Source organism: Chlamydomonas reinhardtii, chromosome 17, assembly GCF_000002595.2.
Source record: "Chlamydomonas reinhardtii strain CC-503 cw92 mt+ chromosome 17, whole genome shotgun sequence".
In the NCBI taxonomy this organism is placed as follows: Eukaryota; Viridiplantae; Chlorophyta; class Chlorophyceae; order Chlamydomonadales; family Chlamydomonadaceae; genus Chlamydomonas; species Chlamydomonas reinhardtii.
The window spans coordinates 4,831,215-4,845,267 of record NC_057020.1 but is presented as its reverse complement, the minus strand read 5'-3'; the positions used below and the strand labels follow the sequence as shown (position 1 = coordinate 4,845,267).

General features: G+C 67.4%; 2 protein-coding genes across 2 annotated transcripts; both read right to left on the bottom strand.

The window, feature by feature from the left end:
- Positions 1 to 1,067: 1,067 nt before the first annotated feature.
- Positions 1,068 to 4,635, bottom strand: CHLRE_17g734100v5 (uncharacterized protein). The gene is made up of 6 exons (XM_001692881.2): positions 4,409 to 4,635; positions 3,653 to 4,345; positions 3,125 to 3,372; positions 2,812 to 2,875; positions 2,385 to 2,496; positions 1,068 to 1,861 (listed from the first exon to the last, which is right to left on the bottom strand). The coding sequence occupies exons 1-6, from the start codon at positions 4,604 to 4,606 to the stop codon at positions 1,785 to 1,787; spliced, it is 1,392 nt and encodes a 463-aa protein (XP_001692933.1). The 5' UTR covers positions 4,607 to 4,635; the 3' UTR covers positions 1,068 to 1,784.
- A 273-nt stretch (positions 4,636 to 4,908) lies between these two features.
- Positions 4,909 to 14,025, bottom strand: CHLRE_17g734050v5 (uncharacterized protein). Its single transcript, XM_043072493.1, has 9 exons — positions 13,901 to 14,025; positions 13,597 to 13,778; positions 13,061 to 13,222; positions 12,626 to 12,758; positions 11,328 to 12,401; positions 9,208 to 10,544; positions 8,841 to 9,021; positions 7,296 to 8,552; positions 4,909 to 6,853 (listed from the first exon to the last, which is right to left on the bottom strand). The coding sequence occupies exons 1-9, from the start codon at positions 13,961 to 13,963 to the stop codon at positions 5,354 to 5,356; spliced, it is 5,889 nt and encodes a 1,962-aa protein (XP_042914952.1). The 5' UTR covers positions 13,964 to 14,025; the 3' UTR covers positions 4,909 to 5,353.
- Between the last annotated feature and the right edge of the window lie 28 nt (positions 14,026 to 14,053).

Sequence of the window (14,053 nt, the reverse complement as noted above, 5' to 3'; positions counted from 1 at the left end):
AATAGGACGCAAACAAAATATTTGAGGTCTCTATAGTATTAAGGTAATACTTGTAGAACGCTGGTAGCTGATTCGGAGGTCGGCCCCACGACTGTCGCCGACCGTGCCAAGCTGGGCGGAACGCATCCCCCGGACGCCACGCGAGCTAGACCAGTCTAGGCCGTGTCGTCCGCCCAGGACCACGTTCGCCGTGCCCGACCTATAGCCGAAGGTTGGGGACCGGACGACACGGCCAAGGCAGGTAACCAGGCTGTGCCGTTTGACCCCTCTCCCAGACCGGCGTCATACCCGTGTGGGGCGGGATCCTATTCATGGAAATCCCCTCGACCCAGCCCACCCCTTGCTCAACTCTCTGCCGCGTGACGAATGGACAATGTGCATCGGCAGCCTTGCAAGACGTGAACTCATGCGCACCAGCGCTTCACCACGGTTGCCGCCTACTGAAGCGAGCCCGAAGTGCCAGGACGTCCTGCTTGGACCTCCGTATACATGCAGACGGTAGTCAGGGGTGGGTGCCGGCAGGAGGCGCACGCAAGCAGGGGGCGGGATGCAGGGAAAGGCGAGCGAGGATTGCAGCGCGCGCTTACCGTATTGCCACCGCCAGCTGCACTCGCAAGCTCTGCTAGGCCCTCCCTCCCCGCTGAGACAACACCTAGTACCGCAACAGATGCAGTGCTGGCTAGCGGTATGTGTGAAGAGAAATGTGTGCGAGCATTGCAACCCGCCGAATCGAGACAGACGGCGGTGTCACGAGCGCGCGCACGGTGCGTCGGTGCGTGGCTGCGGACCCGTATGCGACCGCTGGGTGGCTCGGCTGGCAAGTGCGGCGTGGCTGGAGGGTGTCCTGAGCACCTAGGGCGTGTGTGTCTGGCGGTGTGAGGTGGGTCGCGGGTCGCGGACAGCGGTTGCCTGCATGCCGTCCGCCATGATGTATGAATGCGACATTACAAGCGCCATGTAAGCGGCGAACTGGCAGCGGCACGCGTGTGTGTCCGTGTGCACCGAGCTGCTGGACTGGAGTGTAAGCTGGGATGGGCTTTGGGGGAGCCCCTCCGAGCCGTAGAATCCGCCGGTGTGCTTTACAGCTGCGAACCCATGTCCCGGTATATCAGGGAGCGCCGCCTCCACTGCATTGCGATCCTCCTCTCCACCTGTCCCGCATTCTAGACGCCGCGTCAACGTCCCTAAAAACCAGCCCCCGCCCCAGCTCCACTACTGGAGCTCGGGGCCTGTGCATTACGGCCCAACGTCAGGGATACACGTTGTCAGGGATGCGCCCCTGGCCAAAACGTCGAATACAAGGTCGTATACACATGCACGCCAAGGTCCGGACCACCACACACAGCGCATATACCCTGACATACAGCTCAACCACCAAGGGAGCGCGACCGGTGCACGCATACCGTATCAAGCACTTCATACACACCACACGTATATCAGTACGCACGCGTACGCAAAAGGACACACTCGCTCGTTGTCTCTTGTCCGGACCAATCAATACATCTCCGTCTGCAGCACACACTAGTGCTCCGCCCGCACTCCTCCTACGCACCGTTCGCTGCGCGCAGCCTCCCCCAATCACACACGCTCTAGAGACCGCGGCCCGTTAGTCCCATACACCGCCATCGCCGATGCGCTCCTTCCCCCCGCTCCTCCTCACGGCCGCCGCTTAGGCAGCACCGCCTCTGCTGATGCACGACAAGCACCGCATCTGCTCCTGCTGCCGCCTAGCTGCCGCCTGACCCCCCTGCCCCCAGCCAGCCTCCCCTCCCCTCCCCTCTCGTCTACTTCTTGGGCGCCTCAGGCTTGACGACCAGCGCGTCGCGGCCGGGGCCCACGCCGATCCACTTGACCGGGATGCCTGTGTGCGTAGAGGGTGCGTGCGCAGGAGCGGCAGGAGCAGTCATACGTCAGACGGCGAGCCTTGGGTGCAGCATGCTGCCCGCCACCCAGTAAAAACGTCCCCAGAGCGCAAACAGCCGTGTCGCAGCGGCCCTATATGCTGCGCCGTGCCTAGCTCCGCCCCTCCCTCTTCCTACCGCCTCATTTCACCGGCCACCAGGCCAGCCGCCAGCTGCTCGCCTCCTCACCGTGCCCCCCAAGCCTCATTCAGCGTCCAGCTCAACCCTTCCCCCGCCCCTCCTCCCCAATCTGCCTCTGGCTCTGCCCCCTCCCCGTCGCCTTACCACCACGCACCCTGCATCCCCTGCCTACAACCCATCCATTCCCCTTCCCTTCCAGAATTTCCCACCCCCCCTGCCCCTATCCTCCCCCATCTGTCTTGCATGGACAGCTCCCCTGCTCTCCTTTCCTCTCAAAACACCCCAGTCCCTCCCTCCTCACACCTCCCCTCCCTCGCTGGACCCCCTCGCTGGACCCCTCACCTATGAGGTCCTCGATGCGCTGCACGTACGCCTGCGCCGCCGCCGGCAGCTGGGCCCACTGGCGCGCGGCGCTGATGTCGGCCTGCCAGCCGGGTAGCGTCTCGTACACCACCTGAGGAGAGGAGGAGGCGTAGGGGGTTAACGTTGAACCAATCCCGTAAGGAAACAGTCGCGCTGCAAGGAGAAACTGCAGCCGCATATGCGAGCTGTGGTACATCACCATAGGTAGTCGGAGGTGTAGGGGGTGTTGGGATGGGGGGTTGTGGGGTGTGCAGTGTGCGCAACATGGACATCCCTCGCCACGTCCCCTCGCTCCCTCCCAAGCGTCCTCTGGCAGACATGCAGAAAAGCAAGGCGCGACCAGGCGCCGTCAAGCCAGAACCACACATGTCCCGACCAAGGCCGACTGAGCGAGTAAGGCACTGACCTCCACGTTTTCCAACGTGTGCAGGTCCGCGGGCACCGACTTGAGCATCTTGCCCTCCTTGGTCCTTTAAGTGGTGAGGCGCGGGGAAGAGAGTGGGGCAGAATGGGTTCAGGCACCAGGCATGACTTATATTATATGCAAGGCCCGCGATGCGCGTATACCACCGGCAGTGTGGCAAAGTCGGGCGAACCACTGCAGGCCGCACACGATTGCCCCCATCCCATCCCCGCCAGGTTGTCTGTCCTCGCCTCTATCTCCCCCCACACGTCCCGCCCCATCCCAGCTCCCCGCTCCACCGATCACGGCCACTCACTTGTAGCCGACGCCGACCTGGATCTCCTCCAGGTTGTCCAGCACGTCCAGCTTGGTGAGGTTGATATGGGTCACGCCGTTGATCTTGCAGGCGTAGCGCAGCGCCACAATGTCCATCCAGCCGATGCGGCGCGGGCGGCCGGTGGTGGTGCCGTACTCGTGGCCCACCGCGCGCAGGTCCTCTGCCAGCTTGCCGTGGATTTCAGTGGGGTAGGGGCCGGCGCCCACACGCGTGGTGTAGGCCTTGGCCTGGGGGAGGGGTTGCAGGGGGGTTGCAGGGCAGGGATGGGGGTCGCGGGTGGGGGTTTGGTGGATCGGGGAGGGGTACGCAGACGCGGGTGGGGCTGCTGTCCCTGGTTGACAGTCGTGGTTAGTGCTGTCAGTCATATGGACAGGCGGCAAGCGCATAGCTGCGGCAAGAAAGCGAAAGTTTGACGACATGTCTTGCTCACGACATGTCGCATGTCCCCCGGCATGTGTCCCGCCCCCATCGCTCCCCAAGACACACAACCCAGCACCGCGCACCCACCACGCCCACGATGTCGTCGTACGAGGACGGCGGCAGGCCCAGGCCGGTGGCGATGCCGCCAATGGAGGGGTTGGATGAGGTGACGTAGGGGTAGGTGCCGAAGTCCAGGTCGAGCATGGTCGCGTTGGCGCCCTCAATCAGGATGCGCTTGCCGCTCTGTAGCGCCTCGTGCAGATACTCCACCGTGTCCACCACGAAGGGGCGAATCTCCTCCGCCAGCTTCTCGTAGGCGGCGATATCGCCCTCGACGTCATACGCAAACTTTTCCCCAAACCGCTTCGCGCCATCCGCAGCCAGGTTGGTCAGCTTGGTCTTGAAGGTCGCGCGGTCAAACAGGTCACACACACGCAACCCGTTACGCGTCGCCTTCGAGCTGTACGCTGGCCCGATACCGCGCTTGGTGGTACCGATTTGCTTGCCGTCGCCCGCCAGCTCCGCCTCGCGCAGCCCGTCGATCTCCTTGTGCAGGTCGAATAGCAGGTGTGCGCGGTCCGAAACCAGCAGCCGCCCGTCCACCTGCACGCCCTTCTCCTTGAGGCGGCGGATTTCCTCGAACAGCCCCGGAAGGTGCAGGACAACGCCATTGCCAATAACGCACGTCGCCTTAGGGTTCAGAATTCCCGACGGAACCAGGTGCAGCGCGAACTTGCGACCGGTCTCATCGTAAATGGTGTGCCCCGCGTTGGCACCACCCTGCAAGGCCAAACCAAATTATATCGCTGAAATTGCATCATTCGATGTTCCGTGTCCACGTACCTGGGCGCGCGCGACGATGTCAAATTGCTGCGCGAGGTTGTCCACCAGCTTGCCCTTTCCCTCATCGCCCCACTGAGTGCCAAGGACTACCGAAACTTGCGGGGAGTCCACACGGCTGCTCGTAGCCGACAGCCGGACCGAGCGCGGGCGTGGCGCCGCATGCAGCGCCAGCGACGACTTCATTAAGCTAGTGGCCATTTGCGCGGCGTTTTGAGCACTGCTTATAACATATGCATACTCTATATGCACTACTGCTAAGGGTTTGGGATGATTCCTGGGCCTCAGGCCGGCATTCCCCATGCCGGCACGGCACGCACCCATTCGCATGCTCATGCTCATTGCAGGTGCGGGGGCCGGGGACGGCCGTCTATGAGGGCACTGGGCATATCCTGAGCCCTAGTGTCCCCCCGGTCGGGCTCGACGAGTCGAAGCAGCGGCGTGCGGCTGAGACGCCCAGCAAGGCCGGAGGCATGCGTAATCCAGGGAGGCGTAATCGGCACAGCGTCATACTTGTAACATTGGCAAATGCTGGATGCATCACCGGGTATACTGCAATATTGGTCTCATCGGCCAGTTGGCACTCAAGGTCTAGGCCCAGCCGCCTGTCCACGCACGCATGCTGCCACACACGATCGTACTGCGTGTGTGCGTACGGTAATGCGCCGCGGCCCCAGCTACCCTCAGCATACACATGCCTAGGTAGCTGCAGCCTTCCTCCTCCTCGCCGTCGCCCCTACGCATCCTACCGTACCACCACTCCTATCGCACCGCGCCGTGCACCTCAAGAGCGCAACGTAGTGTTGTCGTCCGTCCCTCGGTTTCTACTGTGCGTCTGTCGGCCTGCGGACCCACCACACCCTTGCCACACACACGACACACGCTAGCGGGCCAACACCCGACCGTGCACTCCGGGCGCGCGTCCCACCTCCCCTGTCCCGACACGCTTTACGGAGGCGCGCCCACCATCCCCGCCTGTGCACTGCCGACGTTGGTGGCAACGGCCGAAGCAGCAATCGTGCCGTCCGCGGCGGCGGCGTTGGCGGCCGCAACCGCTGCAGCCGCCGCCGCAGCGGCCGCAGACGGCGCCCCGTGCCCCGCCCCTTGTCCTGGCCCTGTGCCGGCACTTGTTGGTGCGGGGGGATGCTGATGTTGGTGCTGTTGGTGCTGCTGCTGCTGCTGCAGCGGCGGCACCGTGGTCAGCCCCTGCGCCTGCAGCGACGCCAGCAGCTGCGCCATGCCCTGTAACGCCAGCGCCGCCACCGCCGCGTTCTGGCTGGCGGCGGCAGCAGCTGCCGAAGCCGCGGCGGCGGAGCCCCCGCCAGCACCGGAAACGCCCTCGCCGCCGCCGGCGCCAGCCGCCGCTGCCGTGGCCGCGGCGGCTGCCGCCACGGCCGCCGCCTTTGCGTTGTTTGATGCGTTTAGGTACGCTGCAAGGTTGGTGGCTAGGGCGGTGAACTGCTGCAGCTGCTCCGAGGAGTAGGGCAGCACGGAGCTGCCGGCGCCGCCGGGCTGCACCGCGGCGGACAGGTAGGGCCCCACGTCAGCCAGCAGCTGAGCCGCCTGCGCAAACACCGCCTGCGCCGCCGCCGCACCCGGCGCCTGCTGCGGTTGCTGGGGCTGGTGCGGCTGCGAGGGATGCGGCTGCGTAAGCTGAGGCACGGGTTGTGTAGGAGCGGTTGAGGGCAAAGGTGCGGGTGTTGCTCTTGCCAACTCCGCGGCAGCCTCCGGCTGCGAACCGGGTGGGGGCAGCGGCGGCGGCGGCGCGGGCGGTGCAGCGGTCCCGTCGGCGGTGCGGGCAGCGGCATCGGGGGCGTGCTGCTGCTGCTGCTGCTGCTGCCCTACTGCCGCCGCTGCCGCACCTGGCGGCCCCGGCGCCACCCCAGCCCAAGCCGGCGCTGCCATTGCAGAGTGTGCGCCGACGCCGCCGCCGCCGCCGCCACCACCGCCTCCTCCTCCTCCGTACGGCGGCGACATGAAACCGCCACCTGCCAGACCGGCGGGCGTGTCCAGCATTCCGTACGGCGCGGGCGACACCGTACCACCACCGCCGTACGATGGCGACTGCAGCATCAGCATCGGCGGCTGCATGCCGCCCGCATACCCCATCTCACTCCCACCCATTCCACATCCACCCGCCCCTCCAAACCCGGATCCTTCTCCACCTCCGCCCCCTCCACCTCCACCTCCGCCACCCCCACCTCCTCCGCCCCCGCCCAGCCCTGGTCCTCCCCAGTCCGGCAGTAACGCCAGCGCCGCCTCCAGGTCCCCGCCGGCGGCTGCGGTGGCGGCGGCCAGCCTGCGCTCCAGGTCGGACACGGGGTCGGCGAAGGCCCGCGGGTCGGTCAGCGCCGCCAGCCGCCGCCGCAGCGTGCGCCGCCAGCGGGCCAGCAGCTCGGAGGCGGCGGCGGCCACGGCCGGGTGCGGGTGGGCCGTGTAGCGCCGCACCTGTTGGCGCGTGTGCACATGTATTGGAAAACACGAGGGATGGAAAATACAAAATTTGCACGTGTGTGTGTTTGTGCGGTGCGAGAGAGTAGAAGGGGCGCCGTGTGAGGGCGTGTGCTCCTTTGGCACCTGTCAGTACCTCCTCCCTCCTTCTCCCCTCCTCCACCCGCTCCCACTTCCTTCTCCAGCGCCCCCCCCCCCCCCGCATCCCTGCCGCGCCCCTCCCACGCCACGCCCGTCCCGCCACAAGCCCCGCACACGCCCCCCTCCAACATGCGACTGCACTCACCACCGCCACAAGCCCCGCACACGCCCCCCTCCAACATGCGACTGCACTCACCACCGCCACAAGCCCCGCACACGCCCCCCTCCAACATGCGAGTGCACTCACCACCGCCACCAGCCCCGCACACGCCCCTCTCCCACATACGACTGCACTCACCACCGCCACCAGCTTGCTCCGCGCCAGTGCCGCCGCGGGCGGGAACAGCGCCCCCAGCTCCCTCAGCGCCTCCAGCGCCACCCGCGCCCCGTGCAAGTTCAGGAAGCCGCAGTCCGACTCAGCCGCCGCCGCGGCAGATGCCGCCGCGGCTGCGGCTGCCGCCGCGGCTGCGGCCCTGCTGCTGGTGCCGGCGCCGCCGCCACCCGCGGTGCCGTTGGCGGCGGCTGGCTTGGGCGTGAAGGTCCAGCTGGTGACGGGGGCGGCGGCGGCGAGCAGTCGCGCGGGTGTGAGCGGCACGGTGGGGTAGGCCGGCGGGGGCAGGGGGTAGCAGACAGGGGCACACGTGCCGCCGTTGGCCGCTGGTGCTGGTGATGCCGTGTTGTGGTGGTTGGCTGCCGACGTCGCGCCAGCACCTGCGTCCGCCATCTCCAAATCCCCGTTGGCGGCCTGCGCCTCTGCCGATGCCGCCGCCGCCACTGGCGCAGCCGTGGAATTAGCTGCTGCTGGTGCTGGTGCTGCTGCGGCTCCCGTGTCGCCCGTCGCTGGCGCGGCGCCCTGTGTCGCCCCGTCTTGGTGCTTCTGCTGCTGGTGCTCCTGGCCCACACCATTGGCAGTGGGCGCACCCATCTGGAAATCCAGGCGACCATACACATCCACGTCCATTGCAACTGCACCCGAGCCGCCGCCAGCCGCACCAGCTGCGGCGGCTGCCGCCGCCGCCGCTGCCGCCGCTGCAGCGGTGACCGCCGCCACTCCCTCCGGTGCCGCCAGCGGCGACGGCGTGGGCACGCGCCCCACCACCCCCGGCGTGAGACCACCGGCGGCGGCGGCGGCCGCGGCGGCGGCGCCGCCAAGCGACACCAGCAGCGCCGGCGGCGTGGGCGGCGGCGGCAGCGGCGGCGCGAAGCTGCCCGGGCCCAGCGCATTCGTAACCGGGTCTACGTACAGGTTCAAAGGCGTGAAGAAGCAGGAGGCCGCCGCTGCCGTCAGCCCGCCGGCAGCGGCGCCGCCGCCGCCAGGCATGCCGCCGCCGCCGAGGCCGGTGCCGGGCCCTGTGACGGCCAGCGAGGCGGCGTAGGCGGCCGCCTCCGCCGCGGGCCGCGTAAGGTCGCGCAGCTGGTCACACGACAGGTATGGTGAGGGCTGCTGCGCCCCCTGGGGGGCTGCGGCTGCTGCCGCCGCCGCCTGCTGGCCCTGTGCCGCCTGGGCTGTGAGGGTGTCGTACGAGTCCCGAGCACCCTGCTCCTCCTCCGACACCTGGAGGGGGGCAGCAGCAGTGGTGGTGGTGGTGGTGGTGGCTTGGTGCATGTGGAGGGAGAGGATGCATGTGAAGAGAGGACGGAAGAGCGCCTGCACGTGCGCCTGGTTGTGTATGGCGTGCGGGAGAGAGCCTTGTCCCGGTCCCGCAAGAACAAGGTGGACCCGCTGTGCTAGCTACCGTATGCATTGCCACACCAATCCTGCCTCCAAGCGCCCCCTCTAACTCCTTGCTACCACCACGCGCCAGCAACGCGCACGCACCCACGCGCACGCACCCACGCGCACCTGCCCGCGCACCCAGACCGCCAGCCCCCGCCGCAGCCCCTCCAGCGCCGCCGCCTCCGCCGCCGCCGCCGCCCTGAGCCCCGCCACGTGTGCCGCCGCCGCCGCGCGCACCGCCTCCTCGCCCGCCGCCGCCCGCCGCGCCAGCTTGCGCCGGTGCGCGGCCTCGGCAATGCCCGCCAGCCTGTGGTGTGTGTTCGGGGCGTGTGGTTTTACGAGTCGCGTGGGGCGTGTGGTGTGTGAGATCATCATGTCATGGGGTGTGCAATGGGATGTGAGATGTGATGTGCGCTGTCTTATGGGCACGCCGTAGTCGAGCAAGCATGTGCAAGGTGCTGAAGAGCGACCATTGCGGTACCCTGGTACTCACTTGTGTTTGCCGCTCTGCCCGCGACCTCCGACACCTCCTCCTCCCCCAGCTCCTCCCCCAGCTCCTCCCCCGCGACCGCCGTGGTGGTGGTGCGTATGGCTGTAGCCGCCCTGCTGCTGCTGCTGCTGCTGCTGCTGCTGGCCGCCGCCCGCCACCGCCGCCAGCGGCTGCTGCACCTGCTGCAGCTCCGCCGGCAGTGCCATTGCCAGCGCGCCACCACCTCCTCCGTACCCGCCTCCGCCTCCCTCGGCCCCGCCCTCGCTCGGCCGCTCCAGCACAGGCGCGGGCCCGGGCGCGGGTGTGCCGAACATGGGGTCAGACTGCTGCAGGGCTGTAGCGCCAGGAATGCCAGGCCCCGGAGGAGCACCACCGAAGGGGTTGGCGGCAGGCGGTGGCGCCGGCGCCGCCGCGGGCATTGCACCGCCACTCTCGCCGGCAGTAGCAGCGGCACCAGACGCGGTAGCGGCAGGATGGGTGGTGGCGGCACCCGCGCCAGCGCCGGCGGCGTGGCCCGGCGTGTCAGTGGGCCCGTGCTGGTGCTGTGGGGGCTGTAGCTGGGGCTGTTGGGGCACAGGCTGGGGCTGAGGCGCGGCTGCAGCCATGGGGCCCTGACCCGCCATCCCACCCGGAGCCGCACCCGCAGGAGCCGCAGCCGCCGCCACCACGGGCGTCTGCAAATGCGGGTGGCGCTGTTGGCTGCCCGCACCCGCCGTGGAGGAGGTGGGGGCGGAGGGCGCAGTGGTGGTGACCGCGTGTGCCAGAGCCGCCGCCACCCCCGCCGCGTCAGCCCCAGGGTGCCCGTGCGGCAGGCCCCCTGCCGCCTGCTGCTGCTGCTGCTGCTGCGGCCACCCAGCCGGCATGGCTGCCGTTGGTGCGGTTGCCGCTGGCGGGGTAGAAGCGCCTGCGGGTGTCTGCTGCTGCGGCGGCGCCGGAATGGTCACTGGCGCCGACACCGGGGCGCTGCCAGGGACCGCAGCCGGACTGGGCGACGGCGCCTGCGGCTGCTGCGCCTGTTGAGCCTGCTGCGCCTGTTGAGCCTGCATTTGCAGCAGCTGAAGTTGTTGCTGCTGCATTTGCAACTGAAGCAGTTGTTGCGGCTGCAGCATTGGCGGCAGCGGCGGCGTGGGCGGAAGCGTTGTGGCCCCGGGAGGAAAACCACCAGCGGTCGGCGGCAAGGCGGGGCGCGCCAGGGCCCCCGCCCCTACTGCCACGGGCCCCGATACTGCTCCTGCCACTGCCCCCGCCTGCGGCGGAGGCGGGGCCGAGGGCTGGGGCTGCGCCTGTGCCGCCTGCGCCTGCGCGGCTGCCGCCTGCACTGCCACCTGCTGCAGGCTCACCTGTGTGTGGGCGGGCGGGCGTGCGCTTGTATGTCAAACCAAGTCACCCCAGTAGCGTCGTTGTACACGCGCACATACACACGGTGCATGCATCGCTCCCGGGGTGGGCGCGGCGGTGGGAGCTTTCCGGAGCCCCGTCGCGCCTACAAGCACTATCCCCCACACCCTCATGTCCGCATCATGCATCTGGGTGCGCCCCATCTGCTGCCCTGCCCTTACGTGCTTGTCCGCGTGTGATACTGTTTGATTGCGCTGTCTTAGTTCTGTACCGTACCTATATCGCACGGCACGCCATTGCACTCACCAACGGGACGGGACTATGGGAGGGAAGCTGTCCGTATGGTTTTTACGCCGCGCCTGACCGACCCCTGCCCTCGTCCCCTTTCCGCATATGAGCGTCGCGGTTCCGGCCCGGTGCTCGCACTTGCGGCGCGCTTGTGAGCACAAAAAAGTCGGGCTCTAGACAAGTTCAGCCGCGGGCGCGTTGCACCAGCATTGCATGTGCATCCGAGCGATACTGAGCTTCTCTGCGAGTGCTCTACACTATCTTCAACTACGATCACGGCTTCCCTTACAAGCATAGTTAGGACGGCTTTCCTTAAAAGCATAGTTACGACAAATGGCATGGCAGCAGCTATCGGCGGGTCTACGTGCTGGAGCTGGACGATGCTGGACTACATAATGATCGTCGACGCCGAGACTGTCATCTGCTGCGACAATCGGTCAACATCATCTCGTTGAGTTAATCATGCATGGAGCCCTCTCCCCTGCCCAGGCACGGACCTGCAGGAAGGCGCTGTAGTGCTGCTGGAAGGACTGCATGAACGCCGCCGTGTGCGCCTGGGCCGCAGCCGCCACCGGCAGGCTGGCACCCCCCGGCGCAGCCACCGCACCCCCCGGTACGGCACCGGGTAGCCCAGCAGGTACGGCAGCGCCCGCACCGGCTGCGGCAGCGGCCACAGCGGCGGCGGCGGCGGGAGGCAGCACGCCTGCGGGAGGTGGTTGCGGCATGGGCGGCACGGGTGGCAGCGGCTGGCCAGTGGCGGCGCCAGGGGTGGCGGCGGCGCCCGCAGCTATCTGTAGCTGCAGCTGCTGCTGCTGCTGCTGTAACTGCTGCTGCTGCTGTAGCAGGTGCGGGTAGGGGACCGGGAGGGAGCCCGGCGGCGGCAGCGAGGTTGCCCCGGGGGCTGCTGGGAGTAGCTGCGGCTGCGGCGCACCCGGTGGCGGTGCCTCCCCTGCCCCTGCCCCTGCTCCGGGAGCTGCTGCATTCGGTGCCTGCTGTTGCAGCTGCTGTTGCGGCAATTGCTGCAATTGCTGCAGTTGCTGCAGCTGCTGTAATTGCTGTTGATATTGCTGCATCTGCAACTGCATCTGCATTTGTTGCTGCTGCGCAGCCGCCAAGTCGCCAGCGCCCGCCGTCACGTCCGCACCGGCGGCCGGAGCCACAAAGCCTGCCGCCGCCGCCACTGCTGCCGCCGCCGCCGATGTGTCAGGAACGCCGGCCGCCTCCCCCAGCCCATGGGTCGCCGCAGCGCCGCCGCCGGCATCGCCAGACGCCGCCGCCGCTGCCGCACCCGCCGCGGCCCCGTCCAGTGCCGCTTCCGTTGCAACCGCAGTAAAGCAGTTGCCGTTGCTGCTGCTCCCGGCTTGCGTCGTCACCTGCCGCTGCTGCTGCTGCTGTTGCTGCGCCGGGTGGGCATGTGTTGCTCCTGTCACCGCCGGGGCGTGGCTCGCCGCTGCTACTGCGGTGTGTGTGTGCCCATGCGGCGGGTGCGTGATGCGCTGCTCCAGCCAGTGGATGACGTCTTTTGCGGCGTGGCAGTGCAGCGGGTGGCCGCGAGCCGCAAACTCCTCCGTCTGTGTGAGTGCAGAAGAGGACGGGGGGCAGGAAGGGGAGGGATTTGAGATGTGGCGGCAACGTGGGTGAGGCGGTGGGCTAGGACGGACCAGGCAGATGCGTCAGCCACGGTGCTACACCCCTCCCGCTGTATACCTGTTCATCCACGGTGTGAACAGGTACACCTGCTCTCCCTCCCTTCAGCTGCCATTCCTCCTCCCCCTCCTCCCTCCATCCACCTCACCGCTGTGTACACGTAGTGGCCGTCCCGCGTCTCGCGCTCCTCCCCCACCACCGCCAGCCGCCAGCCGCCCCCAGCCTCGAGCAGCCAGAAGCGCTGCGTGTGCCCGCCCGCCGGGTGCGCCATCTTCTCCACCCTGTACGCGGGGGCGAGATTGGTTGAAAAAGCGAGCACATGAGAACTAAGAACAATAGGGAAAGAAAGAAAGAGGAGCCCTGAACTGGCACCAAGCTGAAGACCCACAATTCCAGCGAGAACCCACCACCGCGCCTTGCATACAGGCAAAATAATGAAAGGATGAGGACCGCCAACGGCCGCTGTGAGCTCCCCTCCCCTTTGCCTTGCAGCGCGACTGTTTTCATGCAGGATTGGTACGAAGTTAATCCCCTCCCCTCAGCTGACCTGTCCCTTCCCCACCCCCATCCTTCACGAGCTCACTTGTGCTGTACAAACACCGGCTCCTGACCACCCGCGCCGCCGCTGCCCGCTCCGGCCTCGCTACCGCCCGCCCCCGCCTCCAGCGCCGCCCCCGCCGCTGCCGCGCCGCCGCCGCCCTGCCCTGCAGCGGCCTGCTGTGACTCCTTGATCACCATTTCCAGCCTGCAGCCACAAACCCGGGTTGATGTTTTGAGGGGGGCAGGGCTGGAGACAGTTGAGGCGCTCGATGCAGCTAAAGCGCCACAGGCACGCCCCAGAAAGGGAAAAAGGGGGGCGGCACATCTCACGGCCCCCACTCAGGGCGCGCTGTAGCTCCTCACATCATGTCCGGCTTCGCTCACACCACCGCGCAAACACATCCCGTGAAGAACATGCGCACGCGCGAACACGGGGACAAGCACGCACACTGCACCTCGCTGTGCCGCTCGTAACACAGCCCCACCATCCCGCCCTGCCGTGCCCCGCCCGCCCCCTCTGCTTAGCCACCAGCCAGCCAGGCAGCCAAGGAACGCCGGGAGGGTGGCTAGCCAACTCACCAGCTCATGGTGTCGGCACGGTTCTTGCTGCTGAAGGGGCCGTACTTGCTGAAGCTGGCCACCGACTGGTAGTGGTAGTGGGAGTTGCCATGGTCCTCGGCGGAGACGGCCAGCACCTCGTTGGCCGTCTCCGTGACCAGGAAGAACTCGATGTAGTTGTGTGGTTCCGCCTTATGCTTCACCTGCAGTTGCGAAGATGTACATGGTTTCAAGCCTTGGTTTGCGCGCTGGTTGCGGTTTGCGCGCCCATGATGCCCACCCACTCGAACTGCTGGCCCAGTAAAATTCCGGGTCCAGTCTTTACCTCCTTCCAGCTTGTGAAGACCAGTGACGCAACCTCGCCAGCCTCGCTGGTCGCAGTCTCCATTTTGACGGGGGCCCGTCCCGCCGGTAATGCCGCGTGCGCTCGTTAGAGTGTCGATGCCATGTTCCGTGCGATATTTGACCGGGTGCTATG